Consider the following 21998-nt stretch of genomic DNA (forward strand, 5'->3'; position numbering starts at 1 on the left):
GATTAGATCTTTAAGACTCCCGTGTTACGCGCAGGCGGAAGTGACAGGAGTGAAGTGGAGATAAGCTGCTTTCAGCACCACGGACAGCTCCACACTCACCTGCAGCCAGCCAGCTGTCCACCACCGTCCGCTACATTTACAGTCAGCAGTTACAGGGACAGTCCCCCTGGAGACACGCCCGGGGGACACAGCGGCGGTAAAGCACTAGGCCACTAGCGCCCCGCCTTTAGTTCTTCAACTGCTCCGAACACCGCGGACACGCGGCTTAGCGGAGAGTGAACGCGAGGTGAAGGGCAGGGGAGGAGGGGGGTTGCGCGCGCCCGTGCCGCGGCGGGGGCGCGCACACACGGGAGCGCGCACACGCAGCGGCAGCAGGAGCAGCAGCAGCGCACCGGCCGGAGCCCCTGAGGCGCAAGGATGGAGGTCCGACCTGAGCGGGTCAAGGCGGTGGCGGCCAAGGCGCTGGGAAGGGTTCACAGGTACGAGGCGCCTGCAGGACTGCTGTGTGTGTGTGTGTGTGTGTGTGTGTGTGTGTGTGTGTTTTCTTTTAGTTTGATGCTGATTTGAAAAGAAGCCCCGGTCTCCCGGATTAACGGGTCCTTCCCGGGACACTTCGTTCCCTTGAGGGCCGCTTGCGATCTGTTATTAACTAAACTCCCTCCAGCAAGTCCGTGGTAATTATCGTGTAATTATCATGTGCTCGAACAATTTTCCGATAGAACTGAGGGTCCAGCTTCGAAACCCAACCCGGCCTGGGTGCAGAGTTGCTGCTTCAGAAGCTTTTACACAAACGGACCGCTTAATACTTCACATTTGTGGCATATATTTGCCTTCCCAGAACTGTGCATAAATAACAATTATTTCTAAAAATGAGTATGGGAGACTTGGAGTGTCAGAGAATTTGAGTGTATTCGAGTGTCCTTGGCAGCGAGGAATTTTGCAGACAATAAACACTGTGAGTCTATATTTATATTTCGGCTTCATGAAGATAATTGGATGAGTCTCATTCTCTGTACACGCTTCCCAAAGCTCGCAGTAATTTGCAGACGGTCTCATACTTGACATCACTAGTTAGTGGGCTCACCCTACCTCAATCTTTACCGCAGTTATCGTGTGCTGTAAGTGTAGATTAACAGTTGCAGTGTACGAAACACATTTTCGGGGCTCCCTAGGAAAGTGCTTGACGTGGATTGGATAGTGCTGAATGAACGATTTATTGTTGGGTCCGATTAACTCTTTCACGCTCTCTGATCAACCTTTTCACTGACTTCTCTCTCCCTCACACTCTCTCTCTCTCCAAGGATTTGATGATGTCTAAATGCATAAATCCTCTCCACAAATAGCCTTCCCTACACCCTGCTGTTGACCACGGTTAAATCCCAACAAATCTCTCTCTCGCTCTCTCTCTCTCTGTGGGACGGTGTTGGAACTGAACAATTTGATCACAGACTGATTTACAGAACTTGGTCACTTGTTTGATCCAGGTGGAAAGCTGCAAAGCAGGGATTCCAGAATGCCCTGATTGTCATGTTTTGTAAATGAATTCTGCAATTGCTCTGGTTTTTATAATTATTTCAGCTCATTCGGACACACCAGTAGTCACTATATTTTGTTCTCCTCATAGCTGTACAGGATAAAATGACAAAGAAGGAAAGAATGTTGTGGAATGTCCAAAATGATCTGCTGTCATAGAGACCTGGAATTCAACACTTTGACAATATGTCTACTTAAACATGTTCATATTAAACATGGATATTTGATACCAGTTTATTGATATTGAATTGGCCCCGCCCCAATCTATAAATGCCATGCACAGTTGGATGAGGCAGAGGAGAGGAAGTCAAAGATTAAGAGATGGAAGCAATGCAGCACTGAACAGGCTAAGTTGGAAACGGAACTGGCTCAAATGTATCCGTCAGAGGAGCTTAAGACATCAGACATCACAAACAAATAAAAAAAACAACAGGGTTAGAGTTAACATCTTTTGCTTAAAATGTCAAAGTCCAATAGAGAAAGAAATGGCTGTGGACCAACAATAATAAAAAAAAGCTATCTAGAATATAATAATACTTAAATTAGCCGAGTTTAGCACATGTTTTCAATTAGTTTTGATTAATGGTATTTTAAATACCATTCACTTGTACTCAGGGGACGACTGGCCATGGAATTGTGTGTGTGTGTGTGTGTGTGTGTTTCGGTGTGAGTTTGAGTGTGTGCTCATGAATTGTTGAAAAAGCTTTCAGAGGTTGTGAAACTGCAGATCTGGCTGCCCTATTCAGGTTTCAGCTTTCTGGACCGTTCAGGCTGGGTACCGACTGTGTTGATGAAGGATATTTGATCCCTGGGGAGTACAGGGGAGAATGGCAGAAGAGACAAAAATAGGTTGCTGTAATGTTGATGAATAATTCAAATGCAAAAAAAGCATTATTATTTAATGAGCAATGGGGAGAGAGGGGAGGAGCATCCCCATCTGATCCTGCTGTTCTGCTGCATCTTCCAAAAAATCCTTTAGCTCAGCTGATATGTGGCTGGATGCAGTCCGAGCTAAAACATGCATTGGTTGCATGTTTTTGGTGGCTCTAGACTTTATATCATAACTACAATTGCAACATTTTTTTGCACTCTCTTCCTTTTGACAATACAATAATTTTGTTGCTAGAAATCAATAAATACATTTAATGTTGCCAATTGGGACATGCTATTCAATTTTGTGTTGTTCCAGTGCCATATGTGGAAGATTTTTTTTTTCTTGTGGATTTCAATATCAGAATTATTCCAGATGGGACCATATCTAGATGGATGTCAGAGTCCCTGTAGTTGTTATTAAATACAAAATGACAATCGATTGACTGGCTGAGAAAGGTTTTGAAACTGGAAATTCTTAAGAACTGATTGATTAAACTGAATTTAATTAGGAAAAAGTAGTAAATAACTGTGCATTTGAATTTGTAGAGTCTTCTCTATGTTTTTTTTTCCAAGCAGATATTAGTGATGAATGAGTCAAAAGATGTGAACCATGCATTTGTGGGTTGGTTTGAAATATTGTCATTTTATTCTGGATTTTTCAAGATTTGTTTCCAGTAATAGATAATAGTAGTGTCACGGATTTCACAAGGAGGGCGGCCGCAAGTGCAAGTAAAGAGCATATTTTAAAAACATGCAAAAGGATATGTGTCCCCCAAAAGGCCTAAAGTCCAAGAAATATGTAAAACACTGGTGCGACCTGTACAGGAGAATGTACGTGGATGAGACTAATGGAACTGAAACTCCATTTAAGGACAAACAAGAGCTGGTAAAGCAGTTGCTTACTTACTCTCCTCTGGGTTCTCCAGTTTCCTCCCGCCATTCAAAATTATTAACAGTAGATGAATTATAGTCTTTGTATTGTCTCTGTTCCTCTGTGTAGATTTGAGTTTGTGAGTGAGCCCTGAACAAACACACTAACCCACCCATTTAATTGATGAAATGATACCTCAGGCAAATGATATCCCAAAACCAAATTTTGTATGGTGTCAAATACACAATTCAAGTTCTGGACATAGAGTTGCTATGTTGAATTCTTTCTTGCTGTAGTGGTGAGTGTTGAAGAGGCTGCATGTATTGCTAGAAGCATGTCTACCATTTATGAATGTTGTTTGATGTGGATGTATTATGGATGTAATGAATTTATCTATAGTGCATTTGGAAAGTATTCAGAGCGAATCACTTTGACAGCCTTATTGCAAAATTTCTACACTCAACACCCAATAATGACAATGTGAAAAAGTTTACTTGAAATGTATATATATATAAAAAAACCTTTTTAAAAGCAGTTACTCTTTTGACATCTTGGCTGTGAACTGAAAGATTAACCGTCCAAGAGCGCTCTGGAGCAGATTTTCATCCAGGAAGTCTCTGTACATTGCTGCAGTCATCTTGCCCTCTATCCTGACTACTCTCCCAGTTGCTACAGATGAAAACATCCTCACAGCATGATGCTGCCACCACCATGCTTCACTGTAGGGATGGTATTGGCCCGGTGATGAGCAGTGCCTGGTTTCCTCCAAATGTGACACCTGCAATTCATACCAAAGGGTTCAATCTTTGTCTCCTCCGACCAGAGAATTTTGTTTCTCATGGTCCGAGAGTCCTTCAGGTGCCTTTTGGCAAACTTTTAGCTCCATCTGACCACTCTACCATACAGACCTGATTGGTGGATTGCTGCAGAGATGTTGTCTAGAAGAAGCTCCTCCTCTGTCCACAGAGGTCCTCTGGAGCTCTGACAGAGTGACCATTGAGTTCTTTGTCACCTCCCAGGTTCTTCTCTCCTGATTGCTCAGTTTAGGTTGCCAGCCAGCTCTAGGAAGAGTCCTAGTATTTTGAACTTCTTCCACTTACAGATGATGGAGGCCACTGTGCTCATTTGGACCTTCAAAGCAGCAGAAATGTTTTCTATAACCATCTCCAGATTTGTGCCTTGAGATAATACTGTCTCTGAGATCTACAGACAGTTCCCTTTACATAAACTGTCAACTGTGGGGCCTTATATGGACAAGTGTGGACCTTTCCAAAACATGTACAGTTTTTTTCCTCAGGTGGACTCCAGTTAAGATGTGGAAACATCTCAAAGATGATCAGGGGAAACAGGATGCACCTGAGCTCTATTTGAGCTTCATGGCAATGGCTGTGGATACTATTAATTGTAAACTAGTAAATCTTTTCATGTTGTCATTATGGGGTGTTGTGTGTAGAATTCTGAGGGAAAAAAAAATCCATTACGTAATAAGGCTGTAACACAACAAAATGTGGAAAAAGTGATGTGCTGTGAATATTTTCTGGATTCACTGTGACAGATAAATCAGCACCTTGCTGATGAAGATGATTTGAGAGATGGGATGGTAAAAAAATTGATGAATTTGATCTGAAGGTTTTTTGTGTTTTTTATTATACTACTCTTCTTCATTCTTTGAGCATTCCAGTTTAATTTTGACATTCCAGTTTACAATGTGCTGTTTTTTAGAGAAGGGGATTGAGATGATATTTAGGTATTATCCCCTTGCAGCCCTCTGATTTAGTGAAAGTGATTTTGGTCGTTTTGAATGACAATGAAATATGTCTTCTGCACCTAAATTGAATTAATGTGTCAGAACTATCAAATAAAAGTACAGGCCAAAAGTTTAGACACACCTTCTCATTCAATGTGTTTTCTTTATTTTCACGACCATTTACATTGGTACATTCTCACTGAAGGCATCAAAACTATGAATGAACACATGTGGAGTTATGTACTTAACAAAAAAAGGTGAAATAACTGAACATGTTTTATATTCTAGTTTCTTCAAAATAGCCGCCCTTTGCTCTGCACACTCTTGGCATTCTCTCGATGAGCTTCAAAAAGGGTCGTCACCTGAAATGGTTTTCCAACAGTCTTGAAGGAGTTCCCAGAGGTGTTTAGCACTTGTTGACCCCTTTGCCTTCACTCTGCGGCCCAAAAAATACAATCTAGACCTCTGAATTCACAGAATTCTCGAGAAGCGTCAAGAGAATGGCGAGACGATTGAACTGTCGGCAGAAGGCCGGCCAGAGTTGGTGGAGGAGAAGGAGCTGCCCATGGTGGACTGCACCTGCTTCGGCCTGCCACGCCGGTATATAATTGCCATTCTCTCTGGGCTTGGATTCTGCATATCCTTTGGGATCCGCTGCAACCTGGGAGTGGCCATTGTTAGCATGGTCAACAACCACACCATCTACAGGGGGGACAAGCCAGTGATAGTGGTAAGAGAAGTTGAGACCTTTCACACCACTCAAGTAGATTTTAATGGAAATTTAGTATGAAAGGTGTGATGGCATCATGAACACACAACTGTAACCTGAACAGTCAGAACATGGAGTGATGACAGCTTGATTATTTTTTAAATACACGTTTCAATACAAGACGCGGGGTGGTAGTAGCCTAGTTGGTAACACAGTCATCTAAGAACCAGAAGACCACAACATCATAGGTTTAAATCCCACTATCATTGTGTCCCTTAACAAGACATTTAACCCTGACTTGCTGCAGGAGAACTGTCCCTGTAACTACTAGTCGCTCTGGATAAGGGCATCGTCTAAATGCCATTACATTTTTTTAATAAATAAAAAAGTCATATGCACTATTATAAATAGTGAAATACAAATAGGAAATGAATGAAAGTGCCTTGTCAAGTAATTACAGGCATTTTTAAAGCATTTTTTATTAATGAAAGATAGACCTGAACTTTCAGAACAGGGAAAGCTCAACTCTTATTTATTCTTTCTATCCTGTCTGAAATGACATTTCCTTTCAGAAAGCACAGTTCTCCTGGGACCCTGAGACTGTGGGCATGATCCATGGTTCGTTTTTCTGGGGCTACATTGTGACTCAGATCCCTGGAGGATTCATCTGCCAGAAATTTGCTGCCAACAGGTGAGCTGACAGTACTTCGTCATATTCTTTTAACAATTTTTTTTACACTATATTCTTATTATTCTTATTGTCACACATACAAATCTAAACAAATCTCCCTCTTTATCTCTCAGGGTGTTTGGTTTTGCAGTTGTTGCCACCTCGACTCTCAACATGCTGATTCCCTCAGCAGCACGGGTTCACTTCGGCTGTGTCATCATGGTCCGGATCTTGCAGGGCCTTGTAGAGGTAACTGTAATCCTACAGACAGTGACCCAGTGGTCACAACACTGCTCATATGAGACACGGTCCTATTTTTTATATTTCAAACTCCATTTTTCCTTTTTTAGGGTGTGTCCTACCCAGCATGTCATGGTATCTGGGCAAAGTGGGCCCCACCCCTTGAGAGAAGCCGATTGGCTACTACAGCATTTTGTGGTGAGGTCATAGTACAGCTAATAGACAAAAGTCTGAGAGCCCAGTTTTCAAAGAACTATAAATGATGCAGCACTTAGGGGTTGTTTGCTAATATAAAGTATATCCTCAAGATTTAAATCAATACACAGATAAAAACAAGAAAAACCCCTTCTGGTTCTGGGTGCAATTCTGGGTTGCACACCAACAATAAGGGTAGTTAGATATCTTGAAGAGGAGAAAATAGCTCTCTGATCATGAGGTGTTAGTCTATGTCTGTGTATAAAAACCCTCCATTCAATTCGTCTCAATGTGCAAAGTGGTGCAAGACATGTTGCCAGACATACTACCTGATCAATATTTTACTGTCTCAGCTACATAACGTACTTAAACGCAACAATTATTGCAATAAGTGGTTATCTTGGGACTATATCTGCTACCAAATCACACATGCAGATAGAATATTAGGGCTTTTATTATGGAACTCTGACTGAGTAGCAGTGCCATACATGTTAAATTATCCCCCTGATAGTTGTGCTATACATGTCCAAATTATCCCCCTGATAAGCAGGATCAAAGAACTTGCAAACAATCTTCATCTAAACTTTTCATCAACTGTCTGTTCAGTGTGTATTAATGTGTATGTTTGTCAGGCTCCTATGCTGGCGCTGTGGTGGCCATGCCCCTGGCTGGTATTCTTGTGCAGTACTCCGGCTGGTCTTCTGTCTTCTATGTGTATGGTGAGATCACTGTTGACTGTAGTAGAGTCAGCAGCAGCCATTTATTCTTTAAAACCGTCATATGTGAAAAACAAGTTGGATTGAACGAATCCTTCCATTTCTGAAACCTTCACCTTCATTCCAACTACGTATTTACACTTTTTAAGGATCTTTGCCACAGTCCTCAAATTCATTTCCACAATTTCCCTCATCCCTCTTCCATTTGATCCATCTGGCTCTCTCTGTTCTTAGGCAGTTTTGGGATCATATGGTACATTTTCTGGATTATGGTGTCATATGAGAGTCCAGCTGCTCATCCCACCATCACACCTGAAGAGAGAAAGTACATTGAAGATGCCATAGGAGAGTCAGCAGGCCTAGCCAACCCACTGCAGGTCACCCTTGAACCAAATCCAGACCTAAAATTGACCCTTAATCTCAGAGGATTAACCCACAATCAAGATGTTTCCCACTTTTCCGCAAGTGGGGCACCTTTATTTTGCATTTTGTGACCTACATTTGTAAACTGTTGCAGAAGTTTAAGACGCCCTGGAGGCAGTTCTTCACCTCCATGCCAGTATATGCTATCATCGTGGCTAACTTCTGCAGGAGCTGGACCTTCTACTTGCTACTCATCAGCCAACCGGCCTACTTCGAGGAAGTGTTTGGCTTTGAGATCAGCAAGGTGACATATTGTAACACATGCGCACGTTTTTATGCAGTCTTCACCATCAACATACATTTATACACTCAATCATTTTCACTCATCAGCATTGTATTACATGATGAGTTGTAATACATTCATGCTTTTTTATGTGGAATGTTGTTGTTCCAATCTGAACATTGTTGAGGCAGTGGTGCCCTAGCAGGCAAGGAAGCAGACCCGTAATCAGAAGGTTGCCAGTTCGAATCCCAATCTGCCAAGGTGCCACTGAGCAAAGCACCGTCCCCACACACTGCTCCCCAGGAGCCTGTCATGGCCGCTTTTGTTAACGAATTTATACAATGCAAGCAAATCAACCTCATGATGTCACAATCTATGTTTATAAAAGTTGGGCTGTATTTGATTGAATTTTTTCTTTTAAATCCAGTTTCACAGATGCAGAGAAACCTATAAGAATATGAAAACAGAGTGGCTATCTGTCTACAAATTGTTAGTTCTTTTTTTTAATCCCAGAACCTTAACACAGATATAAAAAGATGTTTAATCTCAGTGAATGTCTAGGAATAAATCTAGTGATGCTTGAGCATTTTCTGATCCTAATTCTTACATTAATCTCAGGAATCTACTGAAAAAGTTGAGCCTATCAAACACACATTCAGTTTATGATGCGATCTGACACTGTCATGCTCTTTATTACTGAAGGTCTGTGGTGAATCATGATGGGACATCTCTCTCTCTCAGGTGGGCATCCTGTCTGCTCTGCCTCATCTGGTGATGACCATCATTGTCCCCATTGGGGGGCAGCTGGCTGACTACCTGAGGACACACAAAATCATGACCACCACCAACGTCAGGAAAATGATGAACTGTGGAGGTCAGTCTAAGGGACATGTGCTAACCCTAGACACTGCATTCTATTCCAGCAAACATTTTAAGCTTCAGTTCAAAGCTCAGTTATTACTCTCACTCGTTTTCCATTACTGCTGAGTCCGATTCAGGGTTGTGGCTGCCAGAGCCCAGTTGGAATTAGTTGTGAGGTTAGTTGTCTTAACTCACAATTATTTTGTCTGTCTCTGTCAGGTTTTGGGATGGAAGCTACTTTCCTGTTGGTGGTTGGGTTTTCACATACCAAAGGAGTTGCCATATCTTTCCTTGTTCTAGCAGTTGGATTTAGTGGATTTGCAATCTCAGGTGTGTGTGTGTTTGCTAGTTTCTGATGTCCTGTTTAGGTGTGGGATTAGATAAGACCTGCTACAAAGACAAAGATGCAATTATTATACGTGTTAAAGACAAGTTTTTAGACTAGTTTCTCACGAAGACATACAAAACAAGTGTGTGTGATTTCTGCATGTGCAGGGTTTAATGTGAACCACCTGGACATCGCTCCACGCTATGCCAGCATCCTCATGGGCATCTCAAATGGTGTTGGTACTCTGTCTGGCATGGTATGCCCTCTCATTGTTGGGGCAATGACAAAGAATAAGGTGAGAAACTGTCTCTGATCAGAATCTTGTTTCTTGCTTCATGAGTTACAGTATATACAGTACTTGCCAATTATATCCCACAATGCCCCAGAGGTGGGTAGAGTAGACTAAAGTATGAGTGATAAAACAACTCAAGTAGTTTAGTTTATGCTTAGTCAAGCTTAGTTTATGGCACCATTTAACCAAATGTTTACAAGCACTAAAAGAGTGTATATGAAATACTGGGATTCTGTATTCTTTCTGTAACCTATGGTTTTAGCACTAGAGACAGTCACACCTGCCATTGGTAATTCCATGCGTGTGCTACATATCTTGTTTTGTCACTATACCACCACAGTTCGTGTGCGGTCATGTGACTGCATGATTATGTCTGATTGGTGAGACATTCTCATGTCTTACATCTACTAGCGGCATCTGTCTGGCAAAAATTTATCATAAAAATTGTTTAAAAAATTGCCTAATGTAGTAAAGTTGTCTATTCACCAATGTTCTCAAGTAAAAGTAAAAAGTATTGCATTGTTAACCTACTCTTACATGTAATTAAAAAAAAAAAAAGTTATTCAAATACATATAATGGACTAAATGTAACTTATGCCCACCTCTTCAATGCCCCTATAAGAGAGGCGATGCTTTATCTATTATAGTCCAGTATCTAGCACCATCATTTACACTGTTCTGGCTATTCTGGCTATTCCAACTAAAAAGTATCTTGTGACCCGTTGCTTCTAAATTTTTAAGTTAATTCAATTGAAGTTTTGTTAACTATTTGGTTTTGTTGTGCTTATCACGTCTAAATGTAGACCCAAGTAAAAATTATGTCAATTAAATGTTCTGTGTTGACTAAACATGCCTAATTAGTCCAACAAGCAGACTCAAATTTAAATATTATGTTGTATTGATTAAATGTTCCAAGGTGACTGAACATTACATTTCAAATTGCACTGTAAAATCCTTCTGTTACTCCAACTAAAACCTGTCTAGTGACCCGTTGCACCTAGTTGTCTTGTGTAAACTGTTGTAATGTACAAGCGGACTTAAATGCTTCATACATTCAACTCTTACTTTCAGTATGGTTTACCTGCTAGTGTCTCACTACCCCACCTTCCCTAAATGTGTAACCCCCAAACAATATGCACATACTAATACATAACATACATTCTAACACTCAGTTATTTAGATGACACACACACTTCATTCCCCTTGTAGCACTCGCAAAGCATGCTGGTCCCCTGAATTAATTAAATGTTCCAAGTTGACTAGTACATTTTGAATTGGACAAACCATCTGAAACCATCTGAAATCAGTACAAGTTTTTCCACTGTAGCTACATTTCAAATAAAATTGACAAGTAAATTGATGTGAATTTTATGTAAACCTTTAACACCTGAAGTGCAATCCAGCAACACCGTATGTCAACAAATAATGAACAAAATATGCAAATAACATTTGAAAAAAATTGGCGTTCAGGTTACAAAGCTTACTAATATCACTCTCAAAATATTTATCGAAAAACAAAACCTATTGATATTACTCAATCAAAAGGTACAGCAGGTTGCAAAAACTCAGCTTGGCAGTGATGAAGGCTGTAATGCTTGAGCAGAATGTCTTGCTGCTGTGTAGAATAACCTTACAACAACCATATTGAATTTGTGTCAATAATCTAAAAATAATTATTTCTCTTTTTATCAGACAATAAAACGTTAATCAATGATTATGGCATCAAAAAATTAGGCATTTTGATAATGGTTCTTTCACCAATTTGTTTACATTATAAAGCTAAATCTGCTGATTAGGACAGTTAGTTAACATGAAGCACCACATCGGAAGAGCTAGTGGAAGAACACTGTTGCGCATGTGCAGAGCTCCCTCTTGCTTGGCCAACATAAAACTGTTTGTGCACAATATAAGTTTCAACAGTACAGTTATACCCATTGGCTTGATGAAATTTTAGTAATTGAGTAATAAAAATGATACAATATTTGACAAAGCATATTTATGTCGCACCAACACATATTTCCTTTTTCCCACAACGTTTTCCGCACAAATTTTTTACAGGTTACATACTTCACTGATCTTGCTTCATATATTGCCCTGTCAATCTCTCTCCATGTGTTTCTGTCTTTTCTTCCTCTCTCAGACACGAGAGGAGTGGCAATATGTCTTTCTCATTGCATCTCTTGTGCACTATGGTGGTGTCATCTTCTATGGTGTGTATCTCCTGACTTCTCATTTTTCACCCCTTCACTCCATCCCCACACTGCTCCTATCTGCCCTGGCTTTTTGTTTTTCTGACCAAGTAAATACTTTTCTGGCATAGTGATAACTGATGACATTGCTTAATGCAAATGGTTCTATTGCTTTTGACTTTTCCAGGGATTTTTGCATCTGGAGAGAAGCAGCCGTGGGCGGAGCCTGAGACCATGAGTGATGAGAAGGTGGGAATTCTGGACGAAGATGAGCTAGCTAATGAGACCGAGGAGCTGTACCGGACATCAGGGGGCTCTGGATATGGAGCCATGAACCCATCAGAGGATCTCAATGGATCCCAGGCACTGGGAAGCAGTGGCGGTGGAGCAGCAGGGAGCTGGGTGTCCGACTGGGACAAAACAGAAGAGTACATCCAGCCGGCTGGAACAAACAGCTACTTGTATGGAGGAGAGGACGAACGAGAACTGACGTAGACAGTGAGACCGAGCTGGGACTGGAGGGAGGGACCGCAGCCATAATAAACATGTGAGCGTTTGTTCACGTAAACAGCTAGTCACCCCCTTTCCTGCCTACTTCTGTTAACCGTCCTTAAATAATAACCCATATGAGTTCATAATAGGACAAAAAAACAATATGGCCATTTACGATACTCTCTCTAGTAATATGTTATTGATACTGATGTCCAATTTTCATGTACTGTTGCTTAAGTTGAACACTTAAAGCTGTGTATAAGAAACTTGTATAGGAGATAAACAAAGGGATGAACTAAAGATGAACTTTTTTTGGCCATTGAGCAGTGTTATTAACACTTAAATGGCATGTTATTACAATTGTGTTAAAAAAAGCAGTGATTTTTTTTTAACAAAATTCAGTTTTTATATTTTCTGTGTCTATAAACTTCTGTTGCAATTGGACTTTGACGGAGTAATTGTTCCTCATATGAGACATCAAGACTAGATCACTATTTAGCAATTCATTGAGTTTCACACAACTGACTTTATTACAATATCACTGCATCTCCCATATCACTCACTGGTTGTTCTCTGACTCCCACCTCTAGTTCATCACCAGTTTTTATAGAGAGTTTAGACTTGTGTGGAGAGATTAAGAAGTTATACTTTGCTTAGGTTTTATGACACATTTTTTTCCTGATCGTGAAACGGCAATACTTCTCTTGTGCCAATACAATATTGAGAGTGACAGGAGCGTGGTATTGGTCACTAGCACAGAAAGAGCAGAACACCCACACCTTTTATTAGACATATTTAACCACAATTCATCAAAATACATCACACACAAGTAGAACCTGCTCCCTTGTTGTATTTACATAATTCATATTGGAAACTATTTCTGGAGTAGGGCAACGGTTTTAGTAATAACTGCAACACTGTGTCAGCACACAAGCCTTCATGTTGAATCTCATTTGTCCACATCTGAGAGTTCATGTGTCATTCAAACATTATAAACACTAAACGCTCTCTGTTGTTTATACACCAATCAGCCATAACTTTATGAAAGTGAGTATAATTGATCATCTTGTAACAATGGCATCTGGCAGCGTGTGGAATACGTTAGCAGTAATGGCGAGATAGTCATAGACTCTCCAAAAGTACATAGAATGTCTTGTGGGATTTTCCCTTTCTACGCTATGGTCAGTATGCACCAAAGGTGGTCCAAGGATGGAAAGCCAGTGAACCACAGACCATTCATCTTAAAAGTGCCTATAGTGGGCATGTGAGCAAGTGGACCACAGAACCATGGAAGGCGGCCTGGTCTGATGAATTGCATTTGCTTTAAAATCATATGGACGGTCCGGTGTAGGTGCGGGGGCCCCAGGATGCCAACTATGGACTGAGGGGCACAACAGCAAGTTGGAGGTGTTGTCTTCCCCAGATTTCAGTTCGATCAAACAGGTCCAAGCCATGGTGGCACCAGCTCACAACTTATACAACTTAAAGCACCTGCATGGCTTGGTGCAAGATAGGATGTTTTCGGAGGTCTAGTGCGATTGATATCTTGGCCGGAGCTAAACCACGTTTTGTAGACTTCCGGTCTCTAAAACCTGTTCCATATGATTCGCTGATTCGAGTTTCACATGTTGTAAATTTGTTTTATAAAATGTTAATGTTTTAATAAATTTTTATTAAACGTTTGATAAAATGTTTAATTTGCAATTCTCGGCCACTGTCATCAGGGGATGATCGCGTGAGAGATACGAAAAGGCTAAGGAGGTGAAACGGAGTATAAAGAAAGCCGGGCTTTTAAGAAGCTGTATTTATTGGATCAGGTCGGGTTTAAGCTCAATTCTGTTGGGCTTAGATTTTCAGGCTCTACTACAGCTCTAGAATTCATGCATCGACAGTTCAGGGCTGCTATGTCATAATGTTATGGCTGATTAGTGTATATTCATTTACGCATGTATATTTTTGTTTCTCTGTGTGTGAGAGAGAGTGTGTAGTGGCAGAATACACACATGTGCACAACCAGTTCTTCAGTTACTCTGATCATGACATGTTTTGTAGGCTGTTATGGAGGACCCAGATTGACACACACTGTCCTTAATGCACTCCAACACACATAATTTGCATCCCATGGTTGTTCTGTCCTGGAACATAGTTATATTAAAAGTTTGATTATTATGTGTGTTACTTTAAAATGTGTGTGTATGAAACGTATGTGTGAAACAGTGGAAGTGGAAAACATCTATTCTTCTTATTCATCATCATTATTATTATGCATTTGTATACTTATAGATGTAAGTTTGGGGGAAGCACATTTCAAAATAAAATTCTGTTAAAATACTGCTCTTGTCCACCTATCCTTTTTTGTCAACAAATGGAAAACAAATCCCTTTGAGCTGATGCTAGCGGCTTCATGTCTAATCAAATGTCTCACTTTTCATTATATCCATGAATATCAATACAATACCCCCAAAGGGAGCTGGGAGAGGGGCAGTCACAATATTTAAATGACTGGTCTTTTCATGTGAGTAAAGTTCATTTTTGTTATTATGATATTAGCTAGAGTGTTGTGCAGTCTAGATGAAAAAGGAATTCTTAGAAAACCTGAACAGTCAGTTCTACAAAATCCATCCTTTGTTTAAAATGCTGATGAAGCATTTCTTCTCACCTGCAGGCAGAGTGTGGATGAAGTAACAGTGTCCCATAATAGCACAAGGGCAGGTATCTGCATCAGGGCAGTTGTCTTCTGGGCAGTGGTGGCCTAGCAGTGGCCTAAGGAAGAGGCCCTGGAAGAGGACATATTCAAACAATATTGATAAAATGTTCAGTGGTCAGTGGAAGTGTCATTGGGTTTCAGTCAGTGGTGTTGAACTTGCTGGGGCATTGCAGAGACTTTTGTTTTTTCACCAGGGACTGTAGGGACTGGGATTTATTTCAAAGCCAAACACTTTATAATTTCACACCACTATTAGAAAGGTCACTATTTGTCAGCTTTGTCATTTGTTGCAATTGTGCATATCTGCAGTTCCGGTTTAGCTTTAGCACCACCCTCTATTAAGATCTGAAAGGTATGTATAATAAATGCCAAAAATTGGGCTTCTGTTGCATTCTCACACACACACACACACACACACGCACAAACACATATATATGTGTGTGTGTGTGTGTGTGTATAAAGTAAAGTCTATTTTACATATTCAATAGTTTATCCCAGTCACAAAGCTTAGCACAGTTATGTGAAAAGGAAAGTTCATATTCTCATACACTGGAGTTGAATGTACAATCTTTCCATATGGTTTGGGTTTGTCTCATCACAGACAATTAAACAAAAAAATGATTAGCACAAGAAGCCTGATTTTGCACAAAACCTGTCAATATTCATTTTGTGCTGATCCAAAAGTCCAAACACCCTTACACCCTTGTAATGTACAACAGAAGTGCTCTTTTTTCACAATTGCTCATCACTACTATTTCCAGATGGTGGAGCTAGAGCTGCAAATATTGAAAAAAAAAAAGTGTATATATATATATATATATATACACACACACACACACACACACACTAAAATGTTTAGTCAAAATTATCTGTGACAATTTGATTCTGATTTAAAATGTCTAAATTTAGACACCACTTTCTACTGGGAAGCTGTGAACACTCCTGCTGTTCACTGGCCTTTCAACTTTCAGGAAAACTCCTGTCTTTTCAGTTCCTTACCAGAGAACAGAAAGTCCTGAAAAATGCAAATAATAATGCAATGTACTGTCTGTTGTGTTTTTATATTTCCACTGCACTCACAGTCAGTTTCTGGACAGTAGACTGTTCCTCCAGGATTTTTTTGACTGGTTTTGCAGAGGTAACCCCCATCTGAAGTCCTTGTGTATGCTTAGTAGTAAATACATAAAAAAATGAGAGAAAAACAAGATAGAAATTCTTCTGTTTGTAGGAATTTCTGTATTTGATGATGTCTGTATTTAATCACCTCAAGAGACATGAAAGAATCAGAAGTTGTTTAGAGTATTTTCTGAGGAACACAAAACACACTAACACATCCATTCCTACTCATCAAGGGGCAAAACTACATTACTCTTATTGGCTTATCCTAAATAATAAAAGCTTGGGTGACATTTTAGGTCATAGTCAATGTCCTGGATTCAACAGTGGCCCCCCGAACACAACCTGGCTAGAGAATACGTTTTTTTTTTTTTCGTCATCACAACAAAAAAGGAGTAGAACCATGCCCACGTATAAAACAAGGAAATATTCACTTCCCTGCTGATTCTTCACACCGTGTCTTCACACATCCAGGGACTCTCGTGGATGAAGTAGACTGGACGTTTGTCTGCTTTGAGTGTGGAACACCTATGGAGAGGCATGCAGATTCTGTGAGTTGTGAAGGCGTGTCATGGTGCTCAGAAGTCCCGTGTAGCCTCTGGTGTGAAATAGGCATTCTCTCAATCACAGATCTTCTAACTGTGTTTTTTTTAACCACGTTTACAACATGTAAAATGTCTGATATGTTTTAAAAGCACCACATTATTCATCCATTTCAGTTGGACCCTTTAAAAGCTACATGACAGAAGTCATTTGCTTTATCCATACTTTTTGTCACTTTGTCTGTCTCTGTTTGTATGCACATGCTTCTCAAGGTCTGATCATTGATGCATTTGGTGAACTGAGAGACAAACAGGAGCAGGACATAGGGGATATGGAAGATAGACAAATCAAAAACAATTAAAAGATGCAGCTGAAGCTAAAAGTCATGAATGTCAGTGAACTAGCTACGTTTTTATTTTTACCAAATGGCAAACTAAGCATGGTATGTAACAAAAATGTATATTTAAAATGAGAATATGAAAAGTAACATAAATCACTGTATTGTGATATCAAATGAGCTTATAGACAGCGACAAAGATGCACTGGTTCAACTGATGTCACAGCACTCAGAAGGTAAGAAATTCTAATTCAACGGTTGCCTGCAGCAACAGACTGGTCAGAACTGGCAACTGGTGATGCATTGCCTATGGTTAATTTCATGGTGTTAGCATGAGTAATGCGAATGATACACGTTTGCATGGGCGCGACGTACACACCCACACTCTCGTGCACACACTTTCGAACAGTTAATATGATTCCACGTGAATAAAAACAGCAGATAACATGTAAAAAGTGGAATAAAACTGATGATAAAGAGTGGAAAAGGTGAATAAGTAGATAAGAAAAAAGTGAACAAAACATTTATAAAAAAAATTTAGGCATTTTTTAAATGTATATAGCAGTATGCAAATAAGCCAATAATACTGCTCAATATACATCATCATTTAAGATGATAGATTTCTTGAGTTAATGATGTAACAGCTAAATTTAACAGAACATTGACTATATAGATAATCTGACATCATATGTCATTCGTTGCAAAGCTTGTTCTGGGTATAGGCTTTTTCCGAAGCCAAGTCTAATGATATTCTAATGCAAACAGGATACAAACTGAAATGCTTTGTGTTCTAATGTATTTGTGTAATTTTAGCCCTATGACTTATAGGGCTAAAATTACACAAATACACACATAATTGACCTGTACTTCCTCACCACTCACTATCTATAAATGCATAGATCTAGGGTGCGAAGTTCTTCTATGGACTCGCCCAGGGTGAGGCACAGCACTACTACAGGACATGTTATAATGCACCTTCTGAGTTATATTCTTATGCTACTGCCTGACTGGACTTGATTCTCATAATACATATATTTTACTTAATTGCATTTGCATTTACAATAATGAAAAATTAACAAGAAAAGAACATGATTACTTCTTGCTCTAATGCATTGGTCTATATCAGCATACAGAATATACAATGTCAGAAAAACAACATAATTACACAGTCATGGTGCTGACCTATACAATTAAGACCTATAATCTAATCATAATTCTTGTCCTGGTTTGGCTATGCATGTTACTAATGAACCCATTTTGAACATGGTTGCACAAATATAAAAACAAAAGCTTATACAAAGCTGCTGCTTGACATTGAGCTAGAGCAAAGCTTGACATTCTCACATGCTGTTTCATATTCTGAATATTAAATAAAAGGGCACCATCACACCCTCCCATCATCCTGCTGGCCCTTCAGTGCCGCAGACTCTTAGCTGGGCTTTTTGCTCATGCTCAGCTATGTCTTCCCTTGATTTTCCGTTGAAATGTATTGTTCATTGCTGTCTTAAACTGTGAATAATACAGATAATAATACGGATGTTGCATTTCATTAATTGCATTGACTTAAACCAAAAAATCTATGTGAATCTTATGATTTTGGGCATGCATGGTATTTGGAAATGGGTTCCTCCCTAAAGCCCTCTCCAAATATGCAATGCTGTATGAGAAAAGGTCAGTAGCACAGTAAGAATGCATGAAGCATGCCAGCTTAATGTCCTGAATGATGATTGAGCGAGAACTCTTTTTTCCTCTTCTGTCACTTACTTGTTCAATCATTTAAAAGTTCAATAATTCAATTTGTTACAAACATTAAAGTCATGCAAAAAACACATTTGTCTCTGATTGAGCCCTTTAGTTAATTCATTTCTGTGGCCTGGAACTGATGTAGAGACTCAGGGTTGTATAGCTCCTGTCAGAAATAATTGACATAGTTTCCCAAAAGTCTGTTCCACTGATGTCAAAAGATTTGAGGTATTAAAGTATTAAAGGTAAATCGATAGGGTTTTGATTTTATCTCATATGTCAGAGGGATAAGCTGTTCCAGCTTCAAAGCATTGTACTCCTTCCTGAGTGAATTAGAGTACAATAGAAGAGACAGATAGCTGTATGTAATCTATGTAAATTACAGAATTCTAATATAGTTGTGAGTGTCAGAAAATAGTTCAATCATAAGTGAGGTAGACAAGTTGTTAACAAACCAAATCCCCAGATTTAATGTCCCATTAAAGTCCCACGTTGTCACAGGGCTGTGGTGTGGCATGAGAGACGTGGAACCAAATCGCGAGATGAAGCAAAGTTCAACACGCTCAGCGTACACTGCAACCTCCACGGAGGCTGACGCTCGCATAACAAAACACAACAAACAGGGAATCAGGGTTGAGGAAAGCAAGAGAACGGATCAGGCCTACCGTAGATGAGGAGAGATGAGTTGGGCTGAATCGTTGCCACATTGACAAACAATGACTGAGCACCGGCCAGCAATCCAATCATCCGGTTCCGCGTCCATGTAGCCAAGCGACATAAGTCACGTGACAGAGGTTTATTGAAAATAAAAATAACCTGAAAAGCTCACTTACCCAAGCATTCACAGCATTTGCTCAATAGCTTGTTGATGCACCTTTGGCAAAAAAAGTCTTTTTGAATATGCTGCCACAAGATTGGCACACCTATCCTTGGCCAGTTTTGCCCATTCCTCTGTGCAGCACCTCTCAAGCTCCATCAGGTCGGATGGAAAGCCATTCTAAGATCTCACCAGATTCCAATCGGATTTAAGTCTGGTCCACTCAAGGACATTCAAAGAAATGTCCTGAAGCTACTCCTTTAATATCTTGGCTGTGTGCTTACATTTACATTTAAGACATTTGGCAGACGCCCTTATCCAGAGCGACTTACAGCGTGCTTTCAAGTTACCATTGATGAAGTGATCAGTTCTGGTTCACTAGGACCCCAACTATGAAAACAATCTTTTTATTCACTCTGTTGTAGTTTCTATACATAAGTCAGACAATAAGAAGGTCACAAGTTAATCTAAATATTCTCTAAAGAGGAAGGTCTTGAGCTACCGTTTGAAAATACTCAGTGACTGAGCTGTTCTGATCTCAAGGGGAAGTTTATTCCACCACCGAGAGGCAAAGACGGAGGGTTGTTGTCCTGAGTTCAAGAATGCTCTGGAGCACGTTTTCATGCAGGATGTCTCTGTACATTGCTGCAGTTCCCTCTTTCCTGACTACTCCCCACAGCATGATGCTGCCACCACTATGCTTCACTGTAGGGATGGTATTGGCCTGGTGATAAGTGGAGCCTGGTGTTCTCCAAATGTGATTCTTGGTATTCACACCAGAGAGTTTAATCTTTGTCTCATGGTCTGAGAGCCCTCCAAGTGCTTTTTGGCAAACTTTGACTAAAGAGTGGCTTCTATCTGGCCACTCTACCATACAGGCCTAATATGTGGATTGCTGCAGAGATGGTAGAAGGTTGTCCTTCTAGAACGTTCTCCTCTGTCCACAGAGGACCTCTGGAGGTCTGATATAGTGACCATCAGGTTCTTGGTTACATTCTTCCGGATGTTGGAGGCCACTCTGCTTATTGGGATCAGCAGAGATGTTTCTGTAGCCTTCCTCAGATTTGAGGTCTACAGACAATTCCTTGTACTTCATGCTTGGTTTGTGCTCTGACATGAACTGTCAGCTTTGACATTGACAGGTCCAATCATTGTGGATGCCAATTAAGCTGCAGAAACTTTCAAGGATGATCAGGGGAAACAGGAGGCACCTCAACAAAATTTTGAGCTTCATGACAAAGGTTGTGAATACTTATGCACATGTTATTTTGCAGTATTTTTATTTTTAATAAATTGTCCAAAACCTCATTATGGGGTGCTGCATGTAGAATTCTGAGAAGAAAGCACGAAGCCCTGCTCTTATAGCGGCAGTTTAAAAAATAACTGCAGCAGTCTGGAAAGCATCCCAGTACATAGTGCAGAACCACCGAGGCAGAATAGTCTTTGACCAGTGGCACTGTGCTGTGCATGCCACGAGGTGTTGACTTCAAGGTGTTGACCTCCAAATTCCCCAGATCTCAGTTCAATCATCTCTTTTTATGATCTGTCCGAACAGATGTAACCCATGGAGGCTGCTGCTAATGTCTTGCTAATGTCTTGTTGGCCCAGACACTTGTGCACGCCAGGCTTTATTTTGCTGCACAATGTGGGGTCCTAATGTTGTGGGTGGTCAATATAATGTGATGGCTGCTGAAAGCCCCCTCAGCTCACTACTACATGTCAGGCAGTTGGTGATTACAAGGTGGACTGCACACTGGCGTGAGATGGAGATTCTCTGCCATTGCAGGAGTGTGGTGAGGTGCAGCTGGAGAAACTCAATGTAAAACAAGTCTGCATGAGCGAGATAAGAGTGTGAGTCAATACAGTCTTGCTGGCCTGGACTAACAGTTTGGCACATGGGGGAGATTGCTTGAAAGTGTTAAATTGGAAATGAGCCTTTCCCCTCGGTCCATTTCAGTGTAGCTACAGCTGACATCACTTTCCTTCATTGTTATCTGTGTTGAGATGTCTTTTCTCTTCGGTGTTGATCCAGCTGACATTACTTACCTTCATTGTTTGAATGTGGGGAGGGTTGCCTGTGTAGTTTGATGTTTTCTTATTTTTTCACTCTGATGACGATCCTAATGCGCTGCTTACAACTTTGCTTGGGTGAATCTTGAAATTTATACCCTGGGCACTTTCAAAGTGTTGCTAATTTAATGGCTTGATTACTAGTGTAAGGCAAGATGTCATCTGGATTTACATAAATGCATATAACCTCTCTGGAAGTTACCCATGTCTTGAAGAAGAGAAATGCTAAAAAAGCATGCCAGTCAATACACCAATCTATTTATTTATGTGAATACTTATGTCACATTAAGCTGAAACTCTTTA

The 21998-nt window shown here is 40.3% G+C and overlaps 1 protein-coding gene across 2 annotated transcripts; it reads left to right on the plus strand.

The window, feature by feature from the left end:
- The first annotated feature begins 58 nt into the window (after positions 1-58).
- LOC114795928 (vesicular glutamate transporter 1-like) lies at positions 59-12806 on the plus strand. 2 transcript variants are annotated; one of them, XM_028989668.1, is made up of 13 exons: positions 64-479; positions 5502-5754; positions 6306-6424; positions 6538-6652; positions 6754-6841; positions 7471-7557; positions 7789-7931; positions 8072-8221; positions 8942-9074; positions 9281-9391; positions 9557-9684; positions 11822-11891; positions 12058-12806. In XM_028989668.1, the coding sequence occupies exons 1-13, from the start codon at positions 418-420 to the stop codon at positions 12363-12365; spliced, it is 1767 nt and encodes a 588-aa protein (XP_028845501.1). In that variant the 5' UTR covers positions 64-417; the 3' UTR covers positions 12366-12806. The 2 variants fall into 2 exon arrangements, with proteins under 2 accessions (XP_028845502.1, XP_028845501.1); XM_028989669.1 differs by lacking the exon at positions 11822-11891 and having other exon boundaries at positions 59-479; positions 12058-12240.
- The last annotated feature ends 9192 nt before the right edge of the window (positions 12807-21998 follow it).

The sequence above is a fragment of the Denticeps clupeoides genome, chromosome 8, assembly GCF_900700375.1.
Source record: "Denticeps clupeoides chromosome 8, fDenClu1.1, whole genome shotgun sequence".
NCBI lineage: Eukaryota > Metazoa > Chordata > Actinopteri > Clupeiformes > Denticipitidae > Denticeps > Denticeps clupeoides.

What these genes read in the sequence shown, in the direction of transcription:
- LOC114795928 (XM_028989668.1), top strand. Translation starts at nt 418, where the DNA reads ATGGAGGTCCGACCTGAGCGGGTCAAGGCGGTGGCGGCCAAGGCGCTG. An exon ending in CAGAAATTTGCTGCCAACAG is followed by an intron (nt 6,425 to 6,537) that starts GTGAGCTGACAG and finishes TTTATCTCTCAG; the next exon opens with GGTGTTTGGTTTTGCAGTTG. An exon ending in GAAAATGATGAACTGTGGAG is followed by an intron (nt 9,075 to 9,280) that starts GTCAGTCTAAGG and finishes TGTCTCTGTCAG; the next exon opens with GTTTTGGGATGGAAGCTACT.